Source organism: Aquila chrysaetos, chromosome 25 (genome assembly GCF_900496995.4).
Source record: "Aquila chrysaetos chrysaetos chromosome 25, bAquChr1.4, whole genome shotgun sequence".
NCBI classification, from domain to species: domain Eukaryota; kingdom Metazoa; phylum Chordata; class Aves; order Accipitriformes; family Accipitridae; genus Aquila; species Aquila chrysaetos.
The window spans coordinates 5,428,593-5,448,104 of NC_044028.1; the positions used below are offsets into that span (position 1 = coordinate 5,428,593).

At 42.7% G+C, this 19,512-nt stretch overlaps 2 protein-coding genes across 2 annotated transcripts in view; one reads left to right on the forward strand and one right to left on the reverse strand.

The window, feature by feature from the left end:
* Positions 1-657: 657 nt before the first annotated feature.
* LOC115335969 (translation initiation factor IF-2-like) lies at positions 658-3,655 on the reverse strand. Its single transcript, XM_041120366.1, has 3 exons — positions 3,036-3,655; positions 2,354-2,487; positions 658-1,583 (listed from the first exon to the last, which is right to left on the reverse strand). Exons 1-3 carry the CDS (start codon positions 3,653-3,655, stop codon positions 1,516-1,518), a joined length of 822 nt encoding a protein of 273 aa, XP_040976300.1. The 3' UTR covers positions 658-1,515.
* The window catches only part of GNA12 (G protein subunit alpha 12), a 44,702-nt gene continuing 28,655 nt past the window's right edge, over positions 3,466-19,512 (forward strand). The window contains exons 1-2 of the mRNA XM_030001916.2: positions 3,466-3,974; positions 16,775-16,990. Of these exons, the coding sequence (XP_029857776.1) occupies positions 3,654-3,974; positions 16,775-16,990 (537 nt within the window). The 5' untranslated portion in view covers positions 3,466-3,653. The remainder of the gene's footprint in view (positions 3,975-16,774; positions 16,991-19,512) is intronic.

Consider the following 19,512-nt stretch of genomic DNA (forward strand, 5'->3'; position numbering starts at 1 on the left):
TGATAGAAAGAACCAAGGTCAGGCAGCTCAGCCCTCCTCATTTCACATACTTCGTGCCAGCATTCATCAGTGAGGCCACGTCCTCTTCCAGCCTTTCTGTAAGCAGAAAATGGGACTTACTGACTGAAGGTCTCTATAGTGCTTTTTCCGTGACTACTTCTTCATTTACTGGAGCTGCCCAGATGTCACTCCCAAGCAGTCCACTAGCTTCTCCAGCTGCCATACAGCTTTTCAGCTTTAATCTTCTGCCGTCTGTTTTCAGGGCCGGGGCCTCAGAAGTTCATGCTCCCGCCTTTCCCCCAAGAGCTCCCCATCTTTCTGCTCATAATTCAGTTGCTTTGTAACCAACAAGGGAAATGGAAATAATGTTGCCCTCATTGCCTCTTTCTTTCTGTCCTGCAGTCCTCTATTTTCTTCCATCTTTCAGTCTCCTCCCTCTGTCTGTATCTATGGGAGATGAAGGAAGGAGAAATAGAAGCAGCTGTACAAGTATTTCTTCATCTCAGCAGAAAGAGAACAGGAGTTATAGGCAGAAACAGAGATGGAGAGAAGGAAAACAGAGTAGAAAGAAAAAAGGTATAGCTGGAAAACTGAGAAAGTAAAAGAAGGAATAGAAAAATGAAGTCATCAATACTATTTTATTTTATTTTGTATCAATATAAATTGTTTTAATTTCAGTCTAAGCCCAAAGCAGGGAGATGAACTGCAAATCTTGAAGCATGGAACCGGGCAAATAATAAGGAAATGGAGACAGAGAAGGCATTGAGACTGAGTACAAGCCTCTCATAAGCTTTTACTGGGGTGCCTACACCTATTGCTTATGCTCGTAACAAAGCATCTGCAGAAACACCAACAGGGATCATCACATACATTTGTGAGGTTCTGGCCAGTCCCTCAGCAGAGCAACAGAAGGCATATTGCTGCAGATCTGCGGTAGTAAACAAAATTCTGTTTTGTCCCGGTTTTAGAACAGCTTCTGAATGATTAGATGAGGAACAACAGTGCTGCGGGGGAAAGAGGGAGGGGTGGACCTTTTCCTTTTGACAATTAGATGTGAGCTGTTGAAAGCTGCTTTCATGGATGAATGCATAGAGAGCTAAGGACGTCTGGCAACTGATTTGTTTCATTAGTTTATTGTATGCCATAATTTCACTCTCACTTACAGACGAAGCAGGCTTATTGCAGGAGTTGGAGTTCATAGTCGTTTGAATTCTCTGCCAAAACCCCTTAAACCCTCAGAAGTCTGAAGAGCACCTCAAGTAGGGCACAGACAAAGCTAGTGGGGCACGAGCTAATCACAAAATACAAATCTGGGCACTTCACAGTTACATAGGGTCTGATTTGAAGGCAGCTTAGCATCTGTTGATTCCAGCGGGAGTCCTGAGTACTCAGCTGTTCCGAAAATCAGACCTACAGAGTATGGGGGGGCTCAGGGTTGAGTTGTTTGTCTTCATCACGCTGGTCTGACTGGCTTCTTGTGGGGCAATGATGACATCCTGTGGGGAGAGTCGTGAATTACAGCAGTATTTTATACGTGGAATGAGCTGCTGCAAAGTCCCAAACTACAATCGAAGGATAAGATCCTGGAAGAGAAAATAACTTTCTCAAGAAAGGTTCTGTGCTGTAGTGAATGGCTCATGACTAAGTCTTGTGATGTTCTCCTCCTGACTTCTGCAATACCTAAAGGTGTTTTTAAGTGTTTCCTCTTGCTAAGGAGAAAAAGACTTGCTTTGGGGGGGAAGTGTTGACAACAGCATCTCAGTGTGATTAATAGTCACATGGGATTCTCACTTCCATGAAAGGTTTTAATTGTTTTTGGTTTTGTCCTAAATCTGTGAGTCCCCGGGTGTTTTTGGGTTTTTTGGGGGGGATGTCTTAAGGCTTCTTAACATCCTTAACTTACTATAAAATCGCAGTCATTTTGGTAGTTTCCCTCAGCTCTCTGTGTCACCTGCCCCAGTGTTTGGTACAGGCCTGGGGCAGGATAAGCTATCTGAAGCTCAAACTGGATTAGATGTTTATGGCATAAGTAATTGGAAGCACAGACAAAAGAAGTAATACAGAAAGGATCATATAATCTCGTAGAACTGAGGACATGTGCCCATCTTTTATTTCATTTTGCAGCCAGAAGGTCTGGGATCCCAGCTACTGCCAGGTGATCACATACCAGCTGCTTCCGAAAATTTTTATTTTTTTTTCTCTCCACTACCTCATCAGGAGACCAGGGGGATTTTCTTTCAGATGTGTACTTTGACACTTTAATCCCCACCTCGTCGTCAGCCCAGCACTAGATTGCTTCAATATGCTTTACAAGGAATTACACCCGACGTCAAGCAAGAAATTTAAGTTTCACGCGGAAAACGAGCACGTGCTGCAGCAGAGGCCCCTGGCCGCTCTCCAGGTAGAGGCTGGACGTCGGCTGCCGCCATTACAGGCCGAAGCCGCTCGGGAGCAGCTCCCAGGGGCAGCCGAGCCTCAGGCTGCGGCCTGCAGAGACAAATCCCCGTACGGTTGTTAAAAACTGGTTTAATGAGACACTATGGATGCTGAAGTGCCCCGCCGGCACGTACTCATTTGACGGCATCAGCGATGACACATTTCTTTCTGTCACTGCGTGACTTTTGCAACTCGACCGCTGAATCGCTCCGGTATGAAATAACCCCCGCCGGTTAGTTTTTTCCCCCGCACGTTACTAACACCGTCGCCGGTTACCGCCGCCGGCTGGGGACGCCGAAGGGCCCGTTACAGACAGGCCCGGAGCGGGCCCCGCCGCCTCAGCGCCCACCGCACGCCAACGGCCCGGGACGCGACCTGACGTCACGCCGCGGGGCGGCGGACCCGCCTTCTCCCACACCGAGGCCCAGGCCCCGCCCCCTGCGAGACCACCTCGCTCGGGGGGGGGGGAGCCGCCCTCTCGCCTCTGATTGGTGCTTTCCCCGCCTCCCGCGGAGCAGCTCCGCCCCCGTCCCCGCCCCCGCGCTGTCCCTCCCGGCGCTGCCCGCCCTGCCTTGCCTTGAGCCCTGTCGCCCGCTTACCCCCGCCTCACGCGTCGGCTTCTCCAATCGGAAGAGGGGGGGGTGTTGACCGACACTCCTGTCCCCCAATGAGACGTAGCGTTAGCGGGGCGGGCGAGCCGGGCGGGCACCTCCCTCCGCAGGCGGCGGCGGCGCTCCCTGACTGAAGGGGCCGGGGGCTCCGCGTCCCGTCCCGTCCGTCCCCCCGTTCCCCCCCCCCGCCCCGCCGCGCCTCGGCGGGACCGGAGGCGGCCGCTGGCTGAACCCGGGGCTCGGGGCCGTCTTCCCGCCGCTCCCCGACCCCGCGGCGTCCCCTTCGCCGCTCGGAGAGGAGCGGGGCGGCGGTGCCCCCTCCCCGGGCAGGGCCTGCGGGCCGCGCCCCGCCGCCGCCGCCACCCCTCCCCCCGGCCGGGCGGCCGGCCTCCCCGGGCCGCACCCCGCCTCCCCTCCCTCCGCAGCGTCGCCCAGCCGAGCCGGGAGAAGGGGAATGGGCGGTCCCGGCCCTTAGCCCCCGGCTGCGGCGGCTGCTGCTCCTCCTCCTCCCCGGGTCCCAGCGTCTCGGTGGCCTCCGCCCGATGCTGGCGGAGCTGGCTGGGGTCTCGGCGGCGTTGTGAGCGCTCCTGCCGTCCCGCAGCCGCCATGTCCGGCGTGGTGCGAACCCTGAGCCGCTGCCTGCTGCCGGCCGAGGCCACGGGCCGCGCCGGGGAGCAGCCGCGGCGAGAGGGCAAGGAGAGGAGCCGCGATGCGGAGCGGGAGGCGCGGCGGCGGAGCCGGGAGATCGACGCGATGCTGGCCCGGGAGAGGCGGGCCGTGCGCCGGCTGGTCAAGATCCTGTTGCTGGGCGCCGGCGAGAGCGGCAAGTCCACCTTCCTCAAGCAGATGCGGATCATCCACGGCCGCGAGTTCGACCAGAAGGCGCTGCTGGAGTTCCGGGCCACCATCTACGAGAACATCCTCAAGGTGAGGGGCGGGAGGGGGCCCGGGCCGGGGGCCGGGGCGGGGAGCGGCGGCGGCTCCAGCCGCCCTCGCCCGGAGCAGTCGGGGATGGAGGCCGGCGCCGACACATCCCGCAGTTTGGGGAGTTTGGGCCGTGCCCGGAATCGCCGTCGGAAAAGGATGTGAAGCTCGGCGGGGGCTGCGGCGGCTGCCCCCCCCCCCCCGTCTCCTTCCCCCGTCCCGAGTTGGTCCCCCGCACCTCTCGGATGCACCCTCTCTTCGGGGAAGGGGGTTTCTGTGGTGCAGGTGTTTCGGAAGGCGTGTACCTTTTGTGCGACTGCCTGGCGGGCTGCGGGAGGCGAGGCTTTGGGTTTCGAGCGTTACCCATCAGAAGGCCTCGATGAAAAAGGCTCGGAGGAAACTTCCCTGCAAAGGGGATTGAGAATAGCTTTGTGGAAGCGCAGAGGAAAGAGGATATAGGTGTGGCCTGCGTTCTGGAAAAAACATTATGAGAGCATCCTCGAAGTCAGAATTGGAGAAACTTCAAAATTTGAAGAAATGAGGAGGAATTTCCGTGCCTCTGCTAAGTGCCCTGAGTCCATGTACCTCGAGATGAGACAAGAAACGGGTCATCGTATTGAAGTTGTGGCTGCGAGTGGTTGTTACTTGGTACATCTTTAGAAATGGGGGAGAGTAGGCCCTTAGAGTTGGGTAGCATGGGATGTTCTCAAGCATAGCGCTGAAATGGAAATTACTTTGTTTTGGTACCTTTGCAAAAAAGTTTTTGTTCAATGTGTGTGCAAGCTTTATAGTGCTGATAGTGTATTTCTCTAGTTGACTGGCGAATATAAAAGCTACTGGTAGAGCATTTAGTCTACTGACAATTAAGGAAAATCAGCCTTGACAAATATTGTTCCTTACTGGGAAACAAGCTTTGATGTCCTGTGCAGGTAGAAGTGATCGTATTTCAGAAAATACCTGAAGATGCGTAAAAAGCTCACTTAAAAATATCTCTCTTCATCTTCATAATCTTTCTCTAAAAGAACTGCTACTTTCCTGCCTATATTTTTCCATAGGAGACTCTCTATTCTCATGTGGGCATGGATTTGTGAGGCTCTGTGAGATTTCATAGAAAATTTAAGGAAAGGGAATTGTGCAAGTTACAGATAACAAGAGTTACTTCTGAATTTTCAGGTTTGTTTTAAATAGAAGCTTTATATGCACTTAGTGTGTGCATACAATGACTCTTGTTTTTAAGAATGCTGCTATTCCATGAAGGGCTTTTCCTTCTGTTAGTGAAGACGAAAATTGTTGACTAATTTTCTTTCCCTTTTTTTCATCCATTTATCAGGATTGCAGGAGCCTATTAACTGCAAGAAAGTTGAAGCTCAGAAACTTCTCTCTATGTGTAGTTATGTGAGCAAAGAGAGTGTTATGAGTTTTTTATCTATACACCTAGAAATAAGGGGTCTTATTTTAGAGGTCTTAACGTTTATTTTGGTACTGCCAGTGATTTATTTGTTACTGCTACTGATTTAAAGTAGTAGCAGAGGCTTTTAAGGAAGCAATTGGTAAAAACAGAAAAAATCTGAGTCTCCTTCCTCTTTAAGTTGTCTAAGCAATACTAGTTATAGTAAAATGTCGTAACATTTTATGTATGCAGAAGGCATAGAGCTTTCAGCAGTAGAACTTGGTGTGCTTTGAAAAGGAAAATGTCTCCATCTTGTAGTAGGGGAGGCTGAGTTATGCACTTGAAACACTTGTCTGCTGGATGGCTTTGGGCAATTTGCAGACCTTAGAGTAGAATCCAGGTCCTCAAGGTAGCAGTCAGGTGTTCTGATTTCAAGATGGGTAGTTAACAACACTTCTTGGACTGTTGTCAGCTGAACACTGTCAGCTGCTTAAAAAGCCTCCTAATCATCAAACTAAAATTTGGAAGTATTTTTTAAATGAGTTCATATGGTTCAACAGATAGTCCTTTTGGCCCTATAGATCATGATTTGGGAGTGTTAAGTTAGGCTACCCTTCTAGGTACATGGACTGCATCTGTCTGACTCTTCCTTCTCTTATTTCTCCAGATGACAGAGATGGCTCTTGCATATAAGAATACAATTTACTCTTTGCCCATACGTTTGGGGGAATGGCTTGGGAGTGGTTGCTATGGAAAGAGTAGGCAGAAGGAGGGAGAGCAAACAAGGGGAACTAAATGAGTTTTCTGGTGGGAAGGAGGTCTGAGACTGGAGTGTGGGGAGAAGGCAGTAGATGTTCTGTTTGTGTTTTGCTCATCTGAAAGAAACCTGATAACACCTTGATATTCTGCCATAATCATCAGGAAGAAATCAAATACCAAGACAGGACTACAGGGCTTTCAAAACAGAGTGATGTTGTCAGTGCATTTATTTTAGGGTAATTGTGTAATACTTTCTTGTATTAAACTTTGTTCTGTGGCTAACCATAAAATGTTTCAAGTAAACTTATTTTGCTTCTTTGACAATGTAAATTGTCAAGTGAACCTGATTGCTATTCTTGGTATAATAAAGTGTTTAGACTACAGGTTCTTTTCACTTTTTCAGGAAGTTCAAACTAGAATGATCACCCATTAAGATTAAATGGAGTGGAGATCACCATGTATCTAACTTACAAGAAAAGATAGAAGATTAGTTTTTATAATATGATACATGGACAATGTGAAGTGAAAACGGTCCTATCAAGTAGCATATAAATCTGTTTGACATCGTGAAGTACAGCTGCAGCAACCTTAGCCCCTTTTTCCATGCAGTTCTCAGCATGGTCAAACAATGGTTCTGTTAAGCTTCTACAACGCTGAGATCTGAGTTAGAAATGCAGTGTAAATCTTTGGGATTAAATGGTCAATTTTTGTTTTCCAGCCATGACTAAACTTCTCTCTGAGGGAGGAGGATTTCTACTCAGTAGTGCTTGATATTTCTAAAGTGCTTATTGCAGTAGTATTTAGGCAGTCTATACAGCTTACAGAGAATGAAGGAATTGATTCAGAGAGCAGAATATGAAACCTCTTTGAAAATAACAGCACTAAGTATGAATTGACATTAGTGTCAGCTTCCACTTTATTTTGAGTTTTCAGCTTCTTGCTTTTGTGATATCTTCTTAATGCTGGGTTCTTTCCTTACCCTGTTCTGTCTGTTTCTCATCCCCCACTTCAGGGAAACCCTAGTTAGAAACAAAATGCTGAAATTAAATAAATCTGTGATAGAGAATTTACTTTTCCATTTAGTACAGGTGATGGTTCAGGGGCTTGCTAGCTTTTTCTGGCATTTGTGGGATGGTCTTCAAATACATTAGTTTTGCTTTGGTTTAAGGTAAATAGTCATCGGTTAACTAGGGTTTTGCTTGTTAATCGAGGCTAAGTTTCAAAGTAACTTTTTGGAACTTTTTGATGATTGAAGTGAAAAGCAGTAGTGTTAATGTTCTGGTATGAGTACACAGGCTTCATGACTTTAGCACACCCACCTGGAAAAGGAAAGTGGATAGGACAGGGCTAGCTGCTGCAGCATGAATTTTAAGGCGACTCTTGAATATACAGAGAAACTTGGAAAACTTTTGTGTACCTTAAGTTTCAAATCTAAGAAATGGCTGGTGGTGTTACATGAGCATTTTGATGCCTTCCAACTGTAGCTGAAGGAATCTTTTGATACCTTCCAAAACAGATGGGTTGGCCTTGCTACTCTGCTTGCTTCCTTTGATAACAGTTGAAGAGCTTAGATACTTGATGAATCATAGCTCTGATGTTCCTTGTCTAAATGTTTTTTTTGTTTCAAGTATGAGAATATCATGCTGGTTGAAAAAACCTGGTTTAGCTGCATAAGAAAATAATTAAAGTAATCTACAAGCACTGGAGTGGTACTTGCACCAGCTTGTTTGGGAGATTTCAATCTGAAGAGAGAAAAAAATTCAGCTTTTAAAAGCCTGAAGTATAATCTGTTGAATTTTTTGGTAATATTAGTTTCCATGTTGAAAATGAGAAGGCCAGCTCAAGGTTTCAATACATCTGTGAGTGTTTTCTTGTTGTCTGCGGCCTGAATTGTGGTGATTGACTACTAGAAAAGCCTGGAACTGCGGAAGAAAGGACTACTGAGGAGATGATGTGTAATTTCGTTTGTGGGGTCTGAGTGGGGGGAAAAAAACAACCAAAGATTTTGAACACAAAAACTCCCTGAGGATATATCTTTGGGACTTTTGAGTGCAGTTGCAATACACGTGGGCATACCCGAGAGCATTTCTCCTTGACAGCTTGAATATGAGTGACAGTAAAGTGGGCAAAATGAGTAGCCTGTGCTGAAGTCCATTTTAAGAAGAACTTCGGACTTCTGCAACCAATACTAAAACTAGACTGCTGCTGCTTCATTGTTGCAGGTACCTTGTATACCTTGAATGGGCTTACATTGTGTTTATGGTCTCTGACTATAAGGTAGTCGTACCTTGTGTCATTGAAAAACAAAAGAAAACTTGCAACTTGCAGGTTTCAGTCAGGTACAGGTACAAACTCTGGGAAGTGGGAGAAGAATATTCCTCGATTTAGTTGGGAGCTACACTTTAAGTGACCAAATTACCTAGTTACTTATAATGCAAGCATATTTCTTCTACTAGCCTAGAGAGGAAGGGGGAATACATCTTTCCATTATGTGAACTCTAGTTACTCCTTAAATTGACTTGACTCCACATTTCCTTGGGTTTACGTGCAAATGAATTTGGTAACCCATTAGGAGGTTATGACAGTGACACTCAATCTGTTACTTCAGAGTTGGGATCTAGCTGTACTTGAGTAGCTGGTCACAGGACAGTGTCAATCTTGTTTCCGCTGGGACAGCTTCTTTTGAAAGGTATGACCAGGAGAATACTCTGCAGGAACTGTGGCTAATTAGGAACTTTTCCATTAAATTTAATATACAAGTGCTAAAGTTCTGAGACAGAACTGGTATTTCAATCTGATTATCTTTGCTTTGTGCTTTTACCATGTAGTGGTTATTTTAGTATGAAAAATAATATTCACAAAATTATATAGAAAAGAAAAAAACCCCTTATAAGTCTTGTTGGTCTTCCTGTTCCAGGTTCATTTAATCAATGAAACTTTTACTAACTTCTAGTTGATGTATTTTCAGTGTCTTAAAAATAAATTTGTCAGCTCTGGTGGTCTCCTTGTGTTTGGGGAGTCTCTTGGTTGGGCTGGGAGAGAGCAATCTGTCTTCATCATGGTGGATAGTGGAAGAGGAGTAATGGTCAACAGTAAGTGATAAATATTCATTGTTGTTCCAAAATAAAGCTTACAATGCTCTTGTGATGTAGTCATTAGTATTGCAGAATATGAGTTAGGCCCTGGAGACTGTAGACACATGCTTTGATGTTTTCCAGACAAAAGTTTAGTCACTTGAGTGACTAAATTTGGGAGCTTACATTATATTCAGTTGGTTGAGTATACATACATTTTTATAATTAACTTGGAAACAGTATTGGCAAAGAAATTAGCAAATTGTGCTACTAATAATGTTTACAAGAAAACTTTGGAGCAAACTAGTACACATTGTTTGAAAAAGTAAGTTCAAGACAAATTACAACAGGAGAAAAAGCTAGAAGGAATCAGAGGCTGTAGAATTTCCAGATGAGCTTCCTTCACTTGGATGGGTGTTTTTCACCCTTGTGGGGGTGAGGAGCTGGTCTTATCCTAGTGTTGAAGACCCCTCTCTCTCTACCCTTCCCTTCTGTCAAAGCACATCTGCTGGGTACTGTGGCAGTATATTTATAAGGGCAGCATGACAGGATCTTGCCAAACGTGATGAGGATACTTTTGGAACTGCAGATGCTGCTTCCGCTCCGTTGAAAGTGTGAACTAAGTATGAACTAGATAGTAGTGTGATGGTCCCAGGAAAAGGAGAAACCTGGTAATGTAATTCTGAAACCATTAAATTTTTTAAGATTCTGCACCAGTCGTCACCTCTGAGATCATCTCTCTACTTTGTGCCTAGCTGCAAGTAAAGCTTGCAGTAAGAGTATTTTTCTTCTGCTGCATTTATCGTCATTTTGCTGGATTCAGTCAAAGACAAGGACTCTTTTCAGAGTTTCCAGACAAGCAGACATCACTGCTGCTCCCAATTCAGAGATTCAGTGGCTAATCCAAATGTTTCTTAATGTTTGTGTTCCTGTGGACTAAGTAAATGACACTTCCCCTTTGTTCCCATTTTTTATTTGTATGTTGGGCTGGAAGGTAGGTCATCTTTATTGCTTACCCTGCTCTCACCTGGGTGGTACGGGAATATGCGAATGGTGAAAATACATGCATAACTGGTGAGCCTTTTCATTGTCTAACTGGGTTAACTGGTGCTGCTTCCACTCCTACCCTCGTGTCTGTCTCACCTTACAGCAAACTAATATAAGCAGTGGAAACCACTTTTTATATAAATGACTAGGTTTTTGGTGATGTTTGCTCACTGGATTGGCTTGTGGGCTCAGACAAATGACAAACCTATCAGACAGGAGAGGGTGGAACTACACTACCAGGAAAGATGCCCCTTTTGATGGTACCTAGTTGTTTGACTGCTCTGTAATATGAAACCTTATCCTTAATGGCATTGGCATCTTGGCTGCTGCTTGGCTATAAAGTTCCAAGGACATAGATCAAATAAAAAAGCTGTTAATGCTTTTACGATAGCGTGCTGTAAAAATCTGATTGTCTTGCTCTTACTTTGTTAGTTGTAGATCACCTGCTTCCCAGTGATCCAGATGGCAATCTAAAAAAAAGTGCATGCGACTATATTTGCAAGCACTGACAACTTTATTTTTAAAAACTGTATTTGAAAATTTGTTTTTTAGAAGGCTAAGAGGTGTTTTCTAAAAATAAGCATAGGTTACATTTTATCATCTTTCTTTACTTGCCAGTAAGTGTTGCTGCTGAAAAGTCCAGTCCCATCTATGGCTGTGTGATTCAGCTTTCTCCCTCTTGTATTGGCACCAGTGATCACAGAGCTGTTGCATTTTTTTGGTACAGTTAAACTTGCCAGTCTAGCTGGACCAGTGTTCATATAGCTGCATCACTTTGTACTGTTCCACTGGCATAAAGGGTGTATTAGAAATATCTTGCAGAGGTGGGATCACTGCTTTTGGCATTAGTTCAGATTTATATTGGTGTCTGTGAGTTGTGAACCCCAGACTTTGCCAGTTCCTTGTCAACAGCAATGGAGGAAAAACATGCAGTAGGAAACATGTTTGAATCTCCCTGTAGCCTGCAATGTTGATGTTTGTTTACAGCCATAGGAGAGGACAGTATGGCCTTTTAGCTGTGACTTGGAGTCCCCTGATCAAGTATTTAGCAGTGATCAGCAGTTCTCTCACAACAACAGTTTCCATAAGCGATATATAGATGCTGGCGGTCTAGGGCTTTTGTATGAGGTCGAGCAGTGTATTAATGGTAAAACCTTAAAAAGTAGTTGCTGCAGTATTTCATGTGTAACAGTTACTCTGTTGTCTGTGATCTCATACCCAATAGTAGTTCCTTAATTATTTTGAGAAAATGCACGGTAGGAGACTTTTCTATTTGTATACAAACTCTAAGTAGTTTTGCAAGTTCTCTCTAGACACTTGACTACAATAATCAAATCTTTTGATCACTTGACCGTTGGTTTGCGTGTGGAAGAACCTGCCCTTACTTTTGAGCTAGTGCCCCCCAAACCTATAGTTTCCATTGTGCTTTTGGTGCTTAACTGTAGTGTGTTCACTCGGCCTCTGAGTTGGTCCATCTGGCAAAAAGTGTGAGATTTTAAGGATAATGAATCCTTCAAGTACTGGAGTATTTGAATAATTTAAAATGTGAATGTTGTGTTTTATGTAGTAGCGTAACTACTGATGTAAGATATTCTTAAATCAAGCTGCTCTTTAAATATTGCAACACTTCTTTTCATCTATCGGCAAGCATCACTGGCTTCAAGTGACATGAGCTGGTGATAACCTTTCTAATAATTCCCACAAAATCATTTAATTATTATTTAAAAAGGCAAGACTACCTGGTTTTTTTTCAAAGCTAGAATGCTTTCAAAAGTAATGGAGACAAAATATATTTGAGCCAGTCTTAGTAATGAGCTTTTGTGCAAATGCTTATAAAACCTTCATGCTGCTGGTGAGTAGCAAACATTCTGCTTCGTGCCTAACAGCTGCGCTCTGTCAGGCCAAGTATCTAATGCTTTGTCTCTGACATGAAAAAAACCAACACAAAAATGGGTACAAGAACAAGGTATATTCATCCAGTTATTGGCGACCTTTGGTTTTGGGAACTTCTTGAGCCAGGAGTTGCATCTGGAATGTAACTGAATAGTCCTTTTTTGGACCTTTCTTCCATCAATTTGTCTTGATTGCTTTTTGAGTCCATTTTATACTTTTGGCCAACATCCTATGTAAATGAGTTTGTCTCACTGAGGGGTGTATAGGAAAAACCCTTCTTTACTACTGGTACTTGTGTAGCAAGGGGTGGGGAAAGAATAGTTGTCGTCTTCTCCCTTTCTCCAAGTGGTTTGTAATTTCTGTAGATTTCTGATATATCATACTTAGTCATCTCTTTTCGAAGCTGTGGGTTTCTAGATCTATTTAGTGGTTTTTTCTGTGTAAGATATGATACTTCATGTCATATGTCACACTCTTGTTACACCTTTTCTTGTTCTACCCTATCTCCGTTCAGGTTTTGTGCATGCCAGGGATTTATACAGTGACTTGAATATGTTAAAAATTATTAGGAAAGGAATGGAACAGAGAACTTCCTATTTTTCCTCCCTAACTGGTGCTTCTAGCATGCTGCTGTTTTGCCATTTCCTAATACCTGACACTATGCTTATCTGTGAATTTTAATTCTTTCCATCTGTGCTTATTCTGGGTCCTGCTTCAGTTGCAGCACAAAAGCTTTAGATCAGTTGAACTGTTCAGAAGTTTATTTCATATCAACAGTTGTTGCCACATTTTTTTTCCATATTCCAAATTTGAAAACAGAATGGTAATTGACAGTATTCAATCTTCTGAATGAAAGAGTGAACTGACATTTTCTATAGTAGTAGAAAATCAGAAAAACTGTCATAGCATTGTAGGGAAGGTTTACTGTGAAATGAGCACTGCAATGAAAATAGTCTGGTGTTACCTTTGTTAGAGCTTGGGAGGGAGTGTTGTATGTGTAATAAGACTTGTTTGGTGTTTCTTATTTGTACCAATGGTGTCTGAGTCCAAATTCAGTTTTGATAAATATACTTTATTATTAAACATATTAAACTATTCTGTTCATTCTATAATAAATGGAAATTCTAGGAATTATAATTAAATTTAATCTTCTAAATGAAATCTTTACCTCTGGGCATCAATAGTACATATAAACTTTTAAGCTGTTTTAACTACAGATAAAAGTGGTGCTCTGGCCATCTCCCATGATGGTCTTTTTGGAGAAGAGAGGTATGGAAAGTGTTTTGGATGTGTTTGCAGAAAGAGGAACCCTTTCCTACGGTTCCTACTTCTGCAGATTAATGGGGCAAGGATTATCAAATGCTCATTGTGGCTGCAAAAAATAGTGTTACCAGTAACTCTCAAATGCGAGAATAGCAATACATGGGATCTAAATTTGGCGATTTCTCTGTTTCTCCTCATCTTTCTGACATCTGCTTGTAACATTTATAGAACTGTTCTGTGGAGATGGAGAAGTTTTCAGTTTAGGTTCACTTTACTGGGGATCTTGCTGAGTCACAAATACTTTTAACCACTAAGAGCTGGGGGGAAGAAACATTGGCTATTTTGCTCCTTATGTAAAGCTTTTACTCCTGATGCATTTTAGGTGTATATCTCAAAGCTGGTGTGTTCTAAAAATTCTGATTTTTGAGAGGTGCTGTTCCTGTGGGTGTGCGTAGGACAGCATTCCTGCAAACCCGTTTCCTATTTTTTATGTTCTTCGTTCAGTGTTTAAAACTGACCTTCTATGTGTGTCTCTGTATGTCTGTTTTTGTCAGTGCTTATGCTGATGTCTCTACATCTGAATCTGTCACTTTGTCCCAGATCAGGCTCTTTGTATATGATCGGGTAACCATTTCTCTCTCAAACAGTCAGAGGAAGGTGCTGACGCTGCGTGCTCCCCATGGGTGACCTTACAGTAGTTAATGCACTCGCATAGCGTCTGTAAGGTCTAAGTTTAGTCCTCTCTCTTGCCCCAGGGAGATTCAAACCTGCATTTCCAAGGAGCAGCAGCCAGCAGATAAGTGACTATTCTGGGACTGGAGCAGCCTCTATGTCCTTGATTGAAACCCTCTTCTGCAGTTTTCTCCAAACAAATGGTGAAACTTTTCTTAACAACAGTCTCTCGAGATCCTCCGTATCTCCAGTGGGAGCAGGAAAAGGCAAAGCGACCGTGTAGGGAAACGGACCGAGCCTGAGGTCCCAGTGCTGCTTTATCCGAACAGGGATCGTGCAATTTTGCCATCGTTCCTTTGAGACTCTCTGAAGGGACTACGGTAGCTGTGAGATGGGTAAGGGTTAAATCAGTCCGAAAGCCGGAGCTGAGGGCTGGGGAAGATGGTTGTGGAGAGCTGGAGCCTAAGCAGGTGAAAGGTCAGAGCTGGCCTGTGTGGGCTGTGGGGAGACTGCGATCGTGGCCGACACACAGTGCTGATTAACTGTTTCTGTTCATAAACACTTCTTCTCACTGAACAGTAACAAACATGGCATTAAATACCTAGAAATAGCGGTGTCCCGCCAGTCTCAGTTACCACAACGCTTCGCTTCGGAAAAAATTAACCTTGAAGTTCTCGACTGGGGGTAGGGAAGAGCTGATGCTGTCTTTGAATTGCACCCAGGAGGGCGTTCTGTGCAAGTGATGGGTTTGCAAAAGTGTCTAAGGTCGTGACATGTCGTGCAGGCAAATGCAGTTCAGAGACAGAACCTAATAAGTGGGGTTTTTTTAATGCTTACATTTGTTAACATTGTTCAAATAATGCAGATCTAAAGACTTTTATTAATAAAGGGATAAACTCTGTAACTAGGAATTAGAGTCGGCTTTTGATCTGTATGACAGTTACTAAATAGTTATGTCTGGAATTTCAAGCAGCAGTTTGAAAACATATTCAATTTTAGTCTTTTCACGTGTTGTAGAGATATATTGTCTACTTTTTATAAAGAAAGTAGCAATCACTAGAGAATCGTAAATATTTACATTTTTGGGAAACTGCACTACAGGAACACTGTTGCATAGTGACAACTGCAATGCTTCACTTTGAGTTCCCATTCTGTGACACTCACACTAAGTTGCTTCTCACTTCCCTCTCCAGTCTTAATTTCCATTGGGAAAATTACTGTTCTTGTTCTGTGGTGCTGTTAAAGGACTGGAGAGGTGAAAGGTTCAAGTGTTAAGAAAACATACGTGCAGTCCTGGTAGCTTAAAGTCTGCAAAAAAAAAAAAAAAAAAATCAGTCCAATAATGTGGAGGTTCATGTGAATAGCTGTGGAAATAGAACTTCAGTTTTGGTTTTTTAATTTCATTTATTTTCATAAACTGTAAAACTGAAAGATCAGCGCAATGAGAAAAGTAGTTTAATATAACCCACAGATTTTACTTATGAATTAGATGGTACTTGAGATGCTAAGCCACCATTAACAGATCTATCCATTACTAAAATGGTGCTTACTATTGAGAAATAACTATTGGCCATCTGAAGCTGTTTAGTATAGGTGTAGTTAGTTAGATTCAAGACTGAAGTTTCAAAGTTACTTAAGCTCATGTGTTTGGCTTGTTGCCATGAATATCAAATTAAGTTTCCATAAAAACTGCAAAATGTCAAATTAAGCAGTCTCAATAATCCTTAGTTAAATTTGAGAACTAGATCACTTTCCTTCCAGGTTTTTTTTTCCAGAATTAGGGTACCAAAACCTATCTGTCATGACTTCTTAGCAAATGTGTGGCAAGTTCAAAAAGTAAGCTGATGCTGATGGAAAATTGCACCTGCTTTACTGAGCCTAGTAGCTTGAAATCTATGCAATGTCTTCAGTCCTCTTGCTGCTGGGCTTTCCTACTGGAGGTAACCATTTGTATGAAAGTGTCTCAACGGAGGATGCTCATTTACAACAAATTTTCAAGAAATCTGTAAAGTTGGATAGCTGTGTTATATAGCATCCAAGTGGATTGTGTCAAAATCATGCTTTACAGCAACATGCTTTTTGGATCTTGCTAGTTTGGTATCACTGTCTTTTTTTTACCTAAATGTTTAACTAGTTGGTGGATGCATACAGCACTGGAAGTTACTAAGTTTCCTCAATTTTGGATGCCCAATAGTCTATGCTTCACCAGAATATAGAATATGTTCTTTCAACAAAATTTTTTTTAATGCTCTTCTGCTCTCCTAATGCTCGAGGAAGCTAGTATGTCCTTTTTGGTATCTAAAACCCAAATGCAAAGAGAAAGATGGAAGAATACAGTTTCAGGCATGGTTTTACTTTTAAAACAACAGCTATGAGGATCATACATTAGTTCCCAGACACTTTTCTTACACATTTGATGTTTACTTTTATTGTCTGTTGGTATATTGCTTGTTGCAATTAGCTGTTGCTGCTAGTATTTTTTTCCACCTGGAAAAATACATTGTGGCTAAGTTGCTTACACAAGCAAGCTCTTTCTATCTTATTTCTGTTGGAGATCTTGCAATAAATGATGTTTATGACTCTCCCAAGTTCAGTCTCACCAGAATAGTGTCAAAAAACCCCAAAGCTTCAAGTACCTCTGAGTCCTTTTTCTTTTACACTTCAATCTTTTTATCACTGACTTTCTTATCTGAATCATTCTTTAGGGCTGCAGGGTTCTGGTTGATGCACGGGACAAACTGGGGATCCCTTGGCAGTACACCGAGAATGAGAAGCACGGAATGTTTTTGATGGCTTTTGAAAACAAAGCTGGAATGCCCATAGAGCCTGCCACCTTCCAGCTGTATGTACCTGCACTGGGCGCGCTGTGGAGGGATTCAGGAATCAAGGAAGCCTTCAGCCGTCGGAGCGAGTACCAGCTGGTGAGTACGTCCATCTTCATGGTGGGAGGAAGAAAGTTCCCTGCTGTATAAATCTCTCTTCAGTTGAAAGATTGCTTGCTACATGCAAGATCTAGCCATTGTATGAGCCGTTTGTAGTAATGCTGTAAATCTGAGCACTTCAGCAGAAACAAGTGGTAATTGGAGCCAAACTTGAAAAACTACATGGCAGTAAGAGGGAGTGGAAAAGTGCACATGACTGGATAAACTGGAAGAGCAAGAGGAACCAAAAAAGGCAGGAATTGGTTGAACTAAAAATATTTTAGCAGCTCAGTAGGTCTGTTCATAGTAGGTCACTGATGAAGGCACACTTAATTTGTAACTTTCCAGTCCTGCCAGCTTGCACTATATTGATACTGGCAAACTATTCCTGCATGCAGATCTTTTGAAGTGAATGGAACACCCATTCCGGCTGCTGCTATTTGACTGTTTCTTTTCATCCTGACGTCTCCAAGTGAAACTTGGATAAGCAACTGAAAGATGACAGCGAGCATAAAAATGTGCTATCTTCCTTGCTTTCTTGTTATTAGGTTTTCATGCTCTTGTGCCAAAATAGCTGCACTTCTGGTATGGAATATGTTTCTGACAGCTGTTCATAATCCACTCCTTTTTCTTCCCATGTTCAAGATGGAGATGCTTTTTTTTTTTTCTCCTTTCTTTTTCTTCCTTGTTCAATGAAACAAAGTAGTGATCCATGCAACCTAGTACCACGGTTATTAGTTCTCAGAAAATTATATGAGATAATTTCCTAATTGTTCCTAAATGTATCTTTATGATTTTAATGTTAATTATGCTTCACTCTGCAGGTAGAATTCTTTGGTTTGGGTGTTCTGTCCCCAGACTGCATTCAGCTTTTCTTTTAAAAAAAAAAAAAAAAAAAAAAATTAAAAAAAAAAAAGAGACAGTTAAAGGTGGAATTCTTCATGCCTGGATATGTTATCAATGTTTAATTAGAGGAGTTAGGTTAGGGAAAGGATAGAAACATGGCTTTGTATAGTCTCCCTTAGACTTTTACAAAGGAACTCAGCATAGCTAAAGGGAAACTAGAGAAATTCAGTAGTGAAATTCTTGTTGTTTGTTTCCTCATGCTGCTCCTCTATGTGGGTTCTCTAGTGTCTAATACTGTAGTTAAACTCATGTTGCAGCTCTTCGGTACTTAACTGTCTCCACTAGTAAGATGCCTATTTGAGTCTCGTTGCATATCTTTGAAATCTGTTTCTGAAGTATCTTGGGACTGCTAAATGGCTAAAGAATAAATAAAACGGGTAGGTAAAACTGTCACAGGACGATTGTATAAACCTCATTTCCTCAGGCTAAAAAAAGTAACAATTTCCATGTTACAGTACTGGGCATGGGGTGGAGGATGTGCAGGGGGGAGAGAAGATAAATTGTTCCATAATTCCTAGTGCCCGTAGACACAGACTAAGATTTTGCTGTTCTAAGCACTGTTCAAACATGGAATGGTTCATGCCACAGGGAACTTGAATTTAACATGAGACAACTACTAAGAGAATCTAGTATAGTAAGCAATAATTGTATCAGCAGCCTGTTAATTTTTTTTTTCTTTTTTTTTTCTGGGAACTGCTATGATCAAGCATGGGTTTTGTTTTTAGAGGGAGATTCAGATTGGGATCATGTGGGAGGTTCGTTCCTGTACTGGTTAGCAATAAAATTGCATCAAACTGGAAAAAAGAAGTCCAGTTTATTGAATAAATAGCATTCCAAGACTAGTAGGCCTACCTCTGCATTCTCTGGCTTCGAGGATTAAACAGGAAATACCAAAAAATAAAAAAGCCTCAGAAGAACCAAGCATACAGGCATGCAAGTGATCATTTAATATGCTGTCATCTTCAACATCATGGTGTAATTCTATCATGCATCTTTTTGGGTGGCATTCATGTAACCTATTTAATGTTACTAGGGCAACTGGAACTGCTGCAGGCACCAGAACTGTTAACTTGTCAATAGTGCAATGATATGGTGTATTACAGAAATACTGTGTAACTCAGTCCCGCTGCATGCATCTGTGGCACTAACAACTTGAAAATCCTAGGTGCTATTATTTTACTGTGCAGGCTGCATCACCAGGAGATTATAAAGTACCTCAATTGTAAATGAAAAGCACTTACTGCATAAAAGTTTTTTAAATTTAATAGATTGCTCTCAAGGATACAAATGCTACTTCTGGATTGATCACTAAACAAATTAACACGTTAATAACATGAACAAGTTTCCATGCCTTACTTCCAGGTTCAGCAGAAGTCTGATTCCCTGAGTACATGGGGATTAGCAGCAGTACAATTCCTTTAAAAAAAAAAAAAAAGTTTAAAACTGCATAGCTTTTTAAAGAAAGCAGGTGGTTTAAGGAGATGCCGCACTTATAATTGCATATGATGTGTATAAACCCATACCTTCATTTAGTTTAAACTCTTGCTGGATATAGACTCATGTAAATAAATAGAAGCCAGATATAGTGGACTCTGAGAAAATAAATCTTTTCTGAA

Excerpts from the sequence above, each read along its gene's own strand:
- LOC115335969 (XM_041120366.1), bottom strand. The coding sequence starts at position 3,655 with ATGGCGGCTGCGGGACGGCAGGAGCGCTCACAACGCCGCCGAGACCCC. Across the intron at positions 2,488-3,035 it reads AGCCGACGCGTGAGGCGGGG|GCCGCAGCCTGAGGCTCGGC; the intron begins GTAAGCGGGCGA and ends TTGTCTCTGCAG. Across the intron at positions 1,584-2,353 it reads AGCACGTGCTCGTTTTCCGC|GATCTTATCCTTCGATTGTA; the intron begins GTGAAACTTAAA and ends TTTCTCTTCCAG.